Genomic DNA, 13,123 nt, shown 5'->3' on the forward strand with positions numbered 1-13,123 from the left:
TGCTACTTGGGGAGCTTCAAGAAAGCACTGAGATTCATTATAGAGCTAAGCCCAGCCTTGTAGGCTTCCTGAAACTTTGATAGGAGAGCACTAAGATATTATAATTTTATGTAAATTTAAGAGATATTATTTAATTTATGAGCAGAAATACCGAATAGTCATTCTGTTAGTCAAGTCTGAAGATCTGAGCCAGATTCTTTCTCTGAAAAGGAAGAAAATAATTTACTTTGAAAGGTGCATTAGCTCCTTGAGAACAGTTCATTTATAACCCTGGCGATCAGTCCCCTCCATCACCATTACAGGCAGATGGGGGTCCCCATGCTGGAAGGTGGCTGTGGTGTGGTAAGAGACCCAGAATCAGGAGGGTGAAGGCCATAGCATCGTTGCTCCCTAGTAGTGTGATCTTGGCAGTACCTGGCACTCTCTTTCAACCTACGCCTCCTTGTCTGCAAAGCAAGGCCAGTTATTCCTGCTTCTCAGGGCTATTGTTGTTGAAGGCTCAAAGGAGAAAATGTAGGTTAAAAGCCTCTTGCAAATAGTACATCTCTGGACATATCCGAAGGAGTTAAAGCATTTAAAGGAGGCATTATAGCTTAGTGGTTAAGAGCTCAGGTTCTGGCATCAAGACTTCCTGGTAGGAAGAGACATTTCTAAATCCAAGAAAGTCGCTTTGTGAGGAGAAAAGTTTACAGGAAGATATCTGATACTATTTAGGCTAGACTTGTATCCCTCAGTGCACCTCTTGTGATTTTGTTGTCTGATGATTCATGTCAAGATGGTGGTGACTAGGAAGAGGGCAGCAGCCTGAAGTATCCTGTGCTTTTTCAAGTCATTAAACATATTTGAAACCCCAACAGTCGATTGAACCTACTGTAAGCAGTCAAATTAAAACATATGAGATGGAGTTTTCCTTACAGACCCTAAATTTCATTAGAAGACATTTCAAAAGAATCTTAATGAAATTGCTTAGTATTTTAAAAAAAGAAGAAAGAACATTTGCTAAATAATCTCAGGTAAAGTTTGGTTTCAGTAGTAAATGATACAGTCCAAACATGCAGGAAAAGAAGTATTCCAAAATGCAAAAAGGCTGCTTTGCCATCCTTATTTGGGAGTAAGACAGCCTAAAGTTTACCATTCTACTGCTGTCACTTACTGAGATCTTAGACAAGTTACTCCATTTCCCTTTACCTGTTCCCTCAGTAAACTAGCGGGGGTAGTCCCTACTTTGGGTATGACATCTGAGAGGATACGTTTAATGTATTTAGTTCTTAACACATAGGAAGCACTCAGTTATTATTGCTAATGTTATTATTCCACAAGAATTACTGAATAACATGGTTTCTGTGTGATTGAAAAGTCTGAAAAAAGCTAATGGTGTCACAAATTAAATTTGGAATATACAGGGAAAAGATGGTTTGATATTATTTTGTTGTATGTTTTGTAATTGTTGTTTAACATTACAACTATAGGTTAAGATTCTTATGTAGCTCTCTAGTCCAGTGGGGCAACATTTGTTGAATCCTTAGAACCGAAAAAGGACACTTGGTTATATAGCACTTAAAGAAAAAAAAGAGCTGTTGAATATTTTGTAACCATATTCTGTTGAGAGCCTCACTGAACATCTAACCTACAATTTCTACATTATCACCCTCCTACCTCCTCCTGAAATCTTTCCTAACCATTCCAGCACACAGTGATCTCTTCCGAGAACTCATAAAATTTGCTGACCCCATTTGGTCTCGGAAAAGCACTGAGGCAGTTACTTAATTTGTCCTGTAGCTCTTCTCTCTTCAGGACAGGGTTAAGGGGTTCCCCTTAGTGGGTCTGGGTTAAACCTCGGAAGGTAGTCTCAAGTCCATGTGTTGGAGCATGCTTTCACTGACTTTCTTACATATTCAGGAGAAAATACTGACACAGCGAATGTTTTTTGGTGTTTTCTATGTTTTGGCATTAGAGAATAAATGGGCGGAGGTGGGAAATTAGCCCCGCATCTCAGCCAGCAACTCCCCAGATGAATAAAAGTTGCCAGAATACTTTGAGGAATGAACAGTAAAATTCCTAACAGACATTTCAGGGCGTTTCAAATAGTGCCCATTCAGGGTGGACGTGAGAAATGCAGACAAAGATGGTTTGCCTGGGCTCAGCTGAAGAGATAAGTGGGGGAAATAAAGGACTTTCTAAGGCGGTAGGTGTATCTGTCTTATTTTTCCATGTAAAATACTAGCAGTCTCAATTTAGTAGATACTTGCTGAGCTTTTGTTATAGAAGAGGAATAATGATGATAGTTAACATATGAGACCTAACTATTTTGTGGACCTGTTTCTCGTGATCCATAAAGTTGTATTCGGTCTAAACATAGTCATAGTATGGCGGCAGTGGGGATGGGGGGTTGTCTTGTTTTGCTACTTAAGAACAGATAGGTCAGAAATGAAAAACCACCTCATCCATTACTCCTTATAGAATGGAAAGTTACAAAAGAGATGCTTGAGAAATGAAAAACAGAATCTTAATAGACTTCCTCCACACAAGCTCTGAATTAACTCCGAAGATCTCCTCTGTTTGTAGGCATCAGAAGTTGAGAGACAACTCTCCATGCAAGTCCATGCCCTCCGAGAAGACTTTCGGGAGAAAAACTCATCAACCAACCAGCACATCATCCGGCTTGAGAGCCTTCAGGCTGAGGTGTGTCTCCCCGTGTGGCAGTGCTTTGGAACAGATGTGCTCTTCTCAGTGAAAGTTCTGCACCGAGTCTTAAGTATAAGGGAGCCTCTGAACTGGGAAACAAAAACCTGCTCTATATAAGAGTGACTAAAATCTCTAAAAAGAGACAGATTTGTGAGAAACTAAATGGGGAAATGTTGATCCATTTTCCTCTGAGTAGCCTGTTATATAGAACAATGAGGTTGCTATGGGATTGTGCAGACTTATGCTGAGTTTGAATTCATGAATGATCTACATTTTACTGCATATGTTGATTACTCCAAAAACATCCTTATCAATCCCACATAGAAAATGGAAAACGGAATCTTTCCTTTCCCCATTCTACTCAGGTCCATTTCAGTCCCCCTCAGTAGAAGTGAGACTATTTTAGTCTCATCTGTAAAACAAGAGTAATAGAAGTACCTACCTCATAGGGTAGTTGTGAGAATTTGATGAATTAATGCATGGAAAACACTTGGTATGGTACTTGGAACATAGTGATGTTATTGAAAGCATATGAAAGGTCAGAGCATAGCAGTCAGGGTCTAAAGCCCTGAGTGAGCCAGAGGGAAGGAAAGAAAAGTACCACTTAGGGTAGAGAGAATCCAGCTGTGGGAGGTGAGATAAGGAGAGGGGTCATAACACAAACCCAAAAGGATTCTATCTGGGGGAGCCTTCCACCTGATCTGCTCCTAAGGAACCCTCAATTAAGTGTCTGAACAGCAACCCTTTGGCTCAGTCAAACTTTGAATGACGCCCAAGGGCCGAATTGAATGAGCACCCTCCAGTGTGGTCAGGCTCCAGAGAAGCACAGACTATCTGCTCCCAGGCTCTGTAAATGACATGAAGATGTTTCTCCTAAAGTCTGTCAATATCTTCTCTTTTCTCTTGCCTCCCATTCACTTTCTTCCTCCCTCCCCTTGGAATTCCTACTGGTATTGAGCAGCAGGTTCTTGAAGTAAGTAGAGTTTGTCCCAGTGGGATTTGGCATGCCTGTCTGTGACCATTTGTGTGCATGACTTACCATTCAACTGCCTCTGCCAAGCTCTGACTCCTTCGAGTTGCCTGTCTTCTTCTTTTCCCTTCCTACTCACTTTTTCTAGACCCTCATGACACAGGTGCTTTCCCAGATTTGATCACAGGTTTCAGGGTGTGTAGGGTGGGGTGAGAGAGTTGGCAGCCTAATACCTACTCCTTGTTCCATCCTGGTAATACTGCTGCTTTAATAAGCCAAGCTTTGAAACTGTTCATTTCCAATAAGTTATTTTATGTAACTCTGAACTTCTCTCTAAACTTTTTTAAGAAGTTGGGGTTGGGTATCAGAATCACATTACATCATTATTTCATTGAGTGGAACTTGGGAAGCAAAGACTAATATGGGAAGAAAAATTTAAAGGTCAGAGCACATTTAAATGAAAATCCACTGGAGTAAGAATTCCTTTCATGTGCCTAGCTTAGCTTCAGTGTAGAAAATAGTGGGCCCATTCACAAAAGGGGCTTGCTCCTTTTGGTCCCTTACCCAGTGTACACTTGAGAGATAATATTTCTTTATTTCACCAGATACCTGAAATCTGTGGACAAAGGCCACATACTTTGTTTCCCTAGGATGGCATCCTATCTGATTGGTGGCCAGGGAAGATCTATGCCCTATGAAAAGAATTCTAGTGCAAAGTGAGAATGGCCGAACAGCAAAGGGCAAGGTGGATGTCAGAGGACCTAGAACAAATTAGACATTCATTTCAAAATCTCCCCTGAGGTTTTTCCCTAGAACTTAACCAAGTAAAGGCCTTAAGGAATTGTGATCCAGACTAGAGAGCTGGAGAGCATCTTAACTATGTCAGGAGAAAATTTACAAGCACGAAACTGGTTGAAACATCAGCAGGGAGCCAGTAAATGGGAAAGGCCAAGGGACCTGCAGGACCCCAAAAGTTCCCCAAAGCCAGTAGGAATTAGAGGACATGGAGGAAATCAGAAAATCAGACATCTTTACAGAGAGGAATTGCAGGCTTCAGAAGACTTTGACAGGGTTTCTGTAGCCCCAAAGCAGGGTAGTGGTCTTTGGGTGAAGTATCAGTTAGTTATCTTGGGGAGCACTGGTTCAAACAGTCCATCCTGCACACCTTGGGAGGCTAGAGAAGACTTGGCATATTTCCTCTTTTTTCTTGCTGACGCTGAAGAGACTAGACCACTAAATATTCTTCCTAAAAGAATATTCATGAGACTGGCTAGGTATTCAGTGTATAGACATACCAGACTTTTGATAGAAGGAGAGAATTTGCCTCAGTATATAAACTACTTGTTCAGGCAACAGATACTTTAAGTAAAATCAGTTCTTACTAATATCCCTGTCCTGTGCCTTCCCAGGACCCAGGCTGACATAGGCACTATTTTGTTTCTACACCCTCAAGCTCCTCCATTGAATCAGGGCACTAGGTCTGAATTGTGGCCTCTGGAGCCAGACTGGCTGTCAGAGGGGGAAGGAGAGAGGAAAACCCTAGAGTATGTAAAAATAGTAGCTTCACAGGAGTTCTTGGGCATTTTCTTGTGCCATGAGTAGTACAGCAAGTTAGGTTCTACCCCAGCCCCACCCTGTCGGATTGCATGATTGAGGTAAAATTGAGGCCAGGCAAGGTGGGGCCCTTCTCTGTCTTATCTCTGGAATTTCCAGAGTGTTAACCTTCCCATCCTCTGCCTGGCATCGCACATTCCAGCTTCCCCAAAGCTCAGCTCCCACCCCTTCTCAGAGAAGTTCCTAGAGAGGAGGGGTTTTCTCTTCAGCTTGTTAGAATTTCCCAGCTGTTCTCTCAGAGATGGGGGCACAGAGGCCCTGGGCAGGATTCTTGAAGAGACATGCGCTTTCCTGTTTTGGGGCCAGTCCCTCCCTTCCTACTTGTCAGCCCAAGTGTAATTCCACACCACCTCTGTGGCTTTCCACCCTTTCAGATCAAGATGCTGTCAGATCAGAAACGGGAGCTGGAGCATCGTCTCAGCACCACCTTAGAGGAAAATGACCTGCTCCAAGGGACCATGGAGGAGTTGCAGGACCGGGTGCTGATCCTGGAGAGGCAAAGCCATGATAAAGACCTACAGGTACTGGGGCAGAAATGCTGACCTGCAGCATGAGGGCCAGATGAAAGGAGCGCTTTGCTGCTTAGCCAAAAAAGAAAGGCCAGGAGACCAGCCGCAGCACTGGTTGGGAATGGACGAAGCTAAGGTCTCTCAGCAGGCCCTGTTTGTAATTTCCCTGGGGCACCTACTAGCTTGGCTGTTCAGCTCTGCCTGGGAGACGTGCATCTCTCCCCACAGGTCATCCCTCCAATTTGTTCTGAGCCACTGGTCCCTGGAGCAGGTTCACAGAGTTCTTTCTGTACTGTTAACGTCGCTGGAACACTGGGGGTGTCATTCCAGCCTCCTAGCATTTGTGAGATTTGCCAGAGGATTTCAGAGGGAGCTGTGACTTTCTTCACTCAGTCACAATGCTCTCTCCTGCTGATTTCCCAGGCTGATGGATTTAGTTGGCTGGCACAGAACAGAAACCAAGAAGCTACCCACTGAACACAGCAAGACTTATATTCTCCTTGTGAGAGTTGCCAGAAAAGCCACAGGCTGACCCCTTTGTGAGCCTAATTGGCCTCTTTTTTTTTCTATGAAAAGGAGATTGCTTCATGGCCATATTTGTCCTTTTTTGGGAACTTCCAAATTTCCTCACTCACTCAAAGGCCTCACTCATCTGAATCCCCAAGCTCATCCTTGACCACAAACATTCCCCCATCAAAAAGATAAAAAGACTCCCAGCCTCCCCAGAAATAGATTGTAGCATTGACAATCAAGAAAGCTTTCCTGGGCTTGCCTGGGAACATCTGGGGCTGGTGGCTAGGAGTGCATTGCTTCCCCTTGCACATCCTCGGGGAGTGCCAATAGGCAGACTAGGCTGTAATGGTGTCATTAGTGTGGAGGTGGTTGGCAAGGTGTGCACAAACACCAGGTGGGTCCCTGCCCGAAGACAAATCTACCAAAGGCCCCCACTGAATGTAGCTGTTCAGGAAAGCCCTGGGCAGGGGGAATGGGTAAACAGCATCTTAGACTAAGGTCACTTGTTGACTCCATCAGCTAAGTCCATCTGAGTGATGAACTCTTTTCATTTTTGGATTGGAACACAACTTCAGAATTTGGATTATTTTATTCTTGGAGTCTGTTTCCTCACTATTTATTATTATTATTTTTATTAATTTTTAAATTAAAAAAATTACAAGAAAGAAACACATTCTTAACATATGATCATTCCATTCTACATATATAATCAGTAGTTCACAATATCATCCCATAGTTGCGTATTCATCATCATGATCATTTCTTAGAACATTTCCATCAATTCAGAAAAAGAAATAAAAAGACAATAGAAAAAATATATATATATATTATACATTACATACCCCTTACCCCTCCCTTTCATTGATCACTAGCATTTCAAACTAAATTTATTTTAACATTTGTTCCCCCTATTATTTATTTTTATTCCATATGTTCCTCTCATCTGTTGACAAGGTAGATAAAAGGAGCATCAGACACAAGGTTTTCACAATCATACAGTCACATTGTGAAAGCTATATCATTATACAATCATCATCAAGAAACATGCCTACTGGAACACAGCTCTACATTTTCAGGCAGTTCCCTCCAGCCTCTCCATTGCATCTTGAATAACAAGGTGATATCTACTTAATGTGTAAGAATAACCTCCAGGATAACCTCTCGACTCTGTTTGGAATCTCTCAGCTATTGACACTTTGTCTTATTTCACTCTTCCCCCTTTTGGTCAAGAAGGTTTTCTCAATCCCCTGATGCTGGGTCTCAGCTCATTGTAGGGTTTTTCTCACTCCCTTGATGCTGAGTCTCAGCTCATTCTAGGATTTCTGTCCCACATTGCCAGGGAGAGGGTGGTGAGTGTGCTTGATGTGTTGGCTGGTGAGATAGGCCACGTCTGAGCAACAAAACAGGTTCTCTTGGGGTGACTCTTAGGCCTAATTTTAAGTAGGTTTGACCTATCCTTAGTGGGGTTAAGTTTCATATGAACAAACCCCAAGACTGGGAGCTCAGTGTATAGCCTTGGCTGTCCTCACTGCTTGTGAGAATATCAAGAATTCAACTTGCGGAGGTTGAATTTTCCCCTGTTCTCACCAATCCCCAAAGGGGACTTTGCAAATACTTTTCCCCTCACTGATCAAATCACTCTGGGATTCATCAGGGCATCACTCTGGACAAACCAACAAAATCTCATGTCCTACCCAAGGTTCCGTGTACTTACGTAAGTAAGTACAACTATCTGCATAAGTATGTTCAACCAGCTATCTGCATAAGTCATATTAGGAAATGCACTAGTCAAAATATAAATTTTGTACCAAATAAACATTATTTGCTTTAGTCTCACACATAAATTGAAATTTTAAAATATTAATTACCATCTATTTTCAGCACCCTGCAGTAATGATCTTCCTTTGTTCTTCCTCATGCAAAAACATTTTTTAAATGTGTACATTTAATCACTATCATTATATACTCTAGGCATGCACAGGAGAGTTCTTGATGGAGTAATAAATGATGGTGAAACACCAACTTTTAGGTGAGTGAAGTGTAAAGAGTTATCAGGAGCAACAGGTAAAACAGGTAGGGGGTTCTACTCTAGATTCTACCAAGGACTTACTCCACTACTCTGGGTAAACGATCCATCTTTTTCTAGGTCTCAGTTTTACAGTGTATGTGAAAATACAGTTTCCTGTAAAGAGGCATACAAATGTTCACTGTTAAAACCATCAACCTTAAAAATGAGCAAACTCTTTCCCTTCTTGACAACTGCTGAGAGGCTTTAATCAGCACCATTCTCTATTTAACATGAACCGAGGCTCTACTATATACAAAGTGCCACCCCCAAGGTACAAAAAACACGAGGATTAGTGAACTAGAGGACCAAACATCTGAAATCCGACAAGAAAAAGAAAATATAGGGGAAAAAATGGAAAAATATGAGCAGTGACTCAGGGAATTGAATGACAATATGAAGCACATGGATATACGTGTTGTGGGTGTCCCAGAAGGAGAAGAGAAGAGAAAAGGAGGAGAAAAACTAATGGAGGAAGTTATCACTGAAAATTTCCGAACTCTTATGAAAGACTTAAAATTACAGATCCAAGAAGTGCAGCGTACCCCAAAGAGAATGGATCCAAATAGATGTACTCGAAGACATTTACTAATCAGAATGTCAGAGGTCAAAGAGAAAGAGAGAATCTTGAAAGCAGCAAGAGAAAAGCAATCCATCACATACAAGGGAAGCCCAATAAGACTATGCGTAGATTTCTCAGCAGAAACCATGGAGGCGAGAAGACAGTGGGGTGATATATTTAAATTATTAAAAGAGAAAAACTGCCAACCAAGAATTCTATATCCAGCAAAATTGTCCTTCAAAAATAAGGGAGAAATTAAAACATTTTCAGACAAAAAAATCACTGAGAGAATTTGTGACCAAGAGACCAGCTCTGCAAGAAATACTAAAGGGAGCACTAGAGACAGATATGGAAAGACAGAAGAGAGAGGTGTGGAGAAGAGTATAGAAAGGAAGACTATGAGTAAAGGTAAAAAGAAGGAAAATTAGATACGACATATAAAATCCAGAAGGCAAAATGGTAGAAGAAAGTACTACCCGTGCAGTAATAACATTAAATGTTAATGGACTAAACTCCCCACTCAAAAGACATAGACTGGCAGAATGGATTAAAAAACAGGACCCATCTATATGCTGTCTCTACTCAAAGGACATGAGGGCAAGGGCACAAACAGACATTTGCACATCAGTGTTTATAGCAGCATTATTTATAATTACCAAGAGATGGAAACAGCCAAAATATCCATCAACAGACGGGTGGCTAAACAAACTGTGGCATATACATACAATGGAATATTATGCAGCTGTAAGACAGAATAAAGTGATGAAGTATGTAACAACATGAATGGACCTTAAGGACATTATGCTGAGTGAGATTAACCAAAAACGAAAGGACAAATACTGTACAGTCTCACTGATATGAACTGACATTAGTGAATAAACTCAGAATATTTTGTTGGTAACAGATCATCAGGAGATAGAAATAGAGTAAGATATTGGGTAATTGGAGTTGAAGGGATACAGATTGTGCAACAGGACTGAATATAAAAACTCAGAAATGGACAAGCACAATACTACCTAACTGTAATACAATTATGTTAAAACACTGAGTGAAGCTGAATGTGAGAATGGTAGAGGGAGGAGGGCTGTGGGCATAAATGAAATCACAAAGAAAGATAGATGATAAAGACTGAGATGGTATAATCTATGAATGCCTGGAGTGAATAATGATAGTGACTAAATGTACAAATTTAAAAAATGTTTTTGCATGAGGAAGAACAAAGGAAGATCATTACTGCAGGGTGCTGAAAATAGATGGTAATTAATATTTTAAAGTTTCAACTTATGTGTGAGACTAAAGCAAAAAATGTTTATTTGGTACAAAATTTATATTTTGACTAGTGCATTTCCTAATATGACTTATGCAGATAGTTGGTTGAACAACATAAGTAAGTACACGGAACCTTGGGTAGGACATGAGATTTTGTTGGTTTGTCCAGAGTGATGCCCTGATGAATCCCAGAGTGATTTGATCAGTGAGGGGAAAGTATTTGCAAAGTCCCCTTTGGGGATTGGTGAGAACGGGGGAAAATTCAACCTCCGCAAGTTGAATTCTTGATATTCTCACAAGCAGTGAGAACAGCCAAGGCTATACACTGAGCTCCCAGTCTTGGGGTTTGTTCATATGAAACTTAACCCCACTAAGGATAGGTCAAACCTACTTAAAATTAGGCCTAAGAGTCACCCCGAGAGAACCTGTTTTGTTGCTCAGACGTGGCCTATCTCACCAGCCAACACATCAAGCATACTCACCACCCTCTCCCTGGCAATGTGGGACAAATCCTAGAATGAGCTGAGACTCAGCATCAAGGGATTGAGAAAAACCCTACAATGAGCTGAGACCCAGCATCAGGGGATTGAGAAAATCTTCTTGACCAAAAGGGGGAAGAGTGAAATGAGACAAAGTATCAATGACTGAGAGATTCCAAACAGAGTCGAGAGGTTATCCTGGAGGTTATTCTTACACATTAAGTAGATATCACCTTGTTATTCAAGATGTAATGGAGAGGCTGGAGGGAACTGCCTGAAAATGTAGAGCTGTGTTCCAGTAGGCATGTTTCTTGATGATGATTGTATAATGAAATAGCTTTCACAATGTGACTGTGTGATTGTGAAAACCTTGTGTCTGATGCTCCTTTTATCTACCTTGTCAACAGATGAGAGGAACATATGGAATAAAAATAAATAATAGGGGGAACAAATGTTAAAATAAATTTAGTTTGAAATGCTAGTGATCAATGAAAGGGAGGGGTAAGAGGTATAGTATGTATATATATATATTTTTTTTTTCTGTTTTCATCTTATTTCTTTTTCTGTTGTCGTTTTCTTTTTCCGAATTGATGCAAATGTTCTCAGAAATGATCATGATGATGAATATGCAACTATGTGATGATATTGTGAATTACTGATTATATGTTTAGAACAGAATGATCAAAATAGGAATGTTTGCATTTAGTTGGTGGATTTTTTTGTGTTAAATAAAGAAAGAAAGAAAGAAAGAAAAGAACTCTCCTGTGGGCTGCTGAGGTAGAGTATAGAGAGAAGAAGAAATAACAGGAAAATAGAAAGATGTCATGAAATACACAATAAGTCCTAATCAAGGATTAGAGCCCTGGACAGGGGTGGGGTGAGGGATGGAACAGGCAGAAGGGTCAACCTTCTAGGACCTGCCTAGTGCAGTGGCTATGTGTTATTTAGCAGTGAGCGCTCCATCTGCACAGCCACTGTCTTCCAATCAGATTTCTTCCAGAATGAGAGTGTTAGTCACCCAAGGCCCTCCATCACACCAGACTCTTCCCACTTTGAGTTAGAAAATCTTCATTTCTGGGCTAAATTTTTATCTTTCCCAACTACTGGTAATTCTTTTCCTTCTGTTCAAGTAAGTCTTTCCCTAAGCTGCCACTAATTACGAGTGCCCTCCAGAAAGCCCTTTCTGTTGTTGAAATGGCCTGTACTGAAATGGCCTATTGTTGAAATAGAGAAGTAAAAATTCCAGTCACTCATGTAGTAGTTGAGTGATCCTAAACCAGACTTGTAAAATGTAGAGCTGGTGGCCTTACAATGTGTATAATCCCATGGCTACTTTTTCCCCAGACCGGGGGTGAGAACAAGACTGGAGCAGGCAAAGCATAAGCTGCCACCCCTACCATAACCAGGGTAGCTCCCTCTTGATTTGTTTCACTGTATAATATGGAGTTCTGCGTAAGAAGTATGGAAAGGGGTTCTGTCAAAAACAGATTTTTTTAAGGCTAATGAGCAAATCCAACTCTAATTTTTTTCAGGCTGAAAATAGGAATAAAAGATATTATTCAATTTAGCACCTAGAATACATCAAACATGTTGCTAAACTCTGAATGCCCAGTGAAGGAAATACTTTGTCCCTCTAAGAACCACTTAACAATGCCTTATTCCATACTAAGGCATCAGGCCTCTTACAGATTTATGCAAAGACCCAGTCCCAGTGAGTGGGTGGATTTCGTCAGTAGAGAGCACAGGTCATATTCACTGTGGGTGACCCAGCAAGCAAGTCAAGATTTAGCTCTGACACTAATTGTGTATTGTTAGGCAAATCGCTTAACAGTTTCCTCAAAATATCAAATGGAGAGAGTACCCCTACTTGTACTAACTTTAGAGACATGAATGTTTGTGAGTTCTTAAACTTAATATGTTATATAAAAAAAGAGCATTTAGTGTCATCCTTGTTCATACATATTAGCACATTCAGAGTCCACTTTGTTGTATAAAGGCTGATATTTCTTACTTTAGGGGATTTTTATATTTAACAGGCTCTTCTCTGGTTTGGTATGGTTTTTCTGCATATGTCTGTACAGTTGATGAATCAGTTATTGACAAAGAGTGCAGACCTGTCCTGGCCTTTTGTTCTCTTCCTGTTAGAATTAATTAAGTACTTTTGAATGTGCATGAGTAATTGAACAAATTTTATCCAGTGCATGAGAACTTGTACTTGTCTGTGCTGAACTTCTCATGCTGAGATATACATGGACTTGTCTAGAAAATAATTGTAAAACACTTTGCTAGTTTAATATGCCATTTGTAATTGTGTCAAATGCTTCCTATGAATGTCTCTCTCTCTCTTTTTTTTTTTTTTTTTGCACGGGCAGGCACCGGGAATCAAACCCAGGTCTCCAGCATGGCAGGCGAGAACTCTGCCTGCTGAGCCACCGTGGCCTGCCTGGAATGTCTCTG

The 13,123-nt window shown here is 40.9% G+C and overlaps 1 protein-coding gene across 4 annotated transcripts in view; it reads left to right on the forward strand.

Moving 5' to 3' along the window:
* The window catches only part of BICDL1 (BICD family like cargo adaptor 1), a 117,447-nt gene that overhangs the window by 82,959 nt on the left and 21,365 nt on the right, over positions 1-13,123 (forward strand). For all 4 annotated transcript variants that reach the window (XR_013175624.1, XM_077159990.1, XM_077159992.1 and 1 more), the window contains exons 3-4: positions 2,566-2,682; positions 5,644-5,790. Coding sequence is in view for 3 of the 4 variants with exons in the window: in XM_077159990.1 (XP_077016105.1) it covers positions 2,566-2,682; positions 5,644-5,790 (264 nt within the window). In the remaining variant the exon portion in view is untranslated. The remainder of the gene's footprint in view (positions 1-2,565; positions 2,683-5,643; positions 5,791-13,123) is intronic.

The sequence above is a fragment of the Tamandua tetradactyla genome, chromosome 5, assembly GCF_023851605.1.
Source record: "Tamandua tetradactyla isolate mTamTet1 chromosome 5, mTamTet1.pri, whole genome shotgun sequence".
In the NCBI taxonomy this organism is placed as follows: Eukaryota; Metazoa; Chordata; class Mammalia; order Pilosa; family Myrmecophagidae; genus Tamandua; species Tamandua tetradactyla.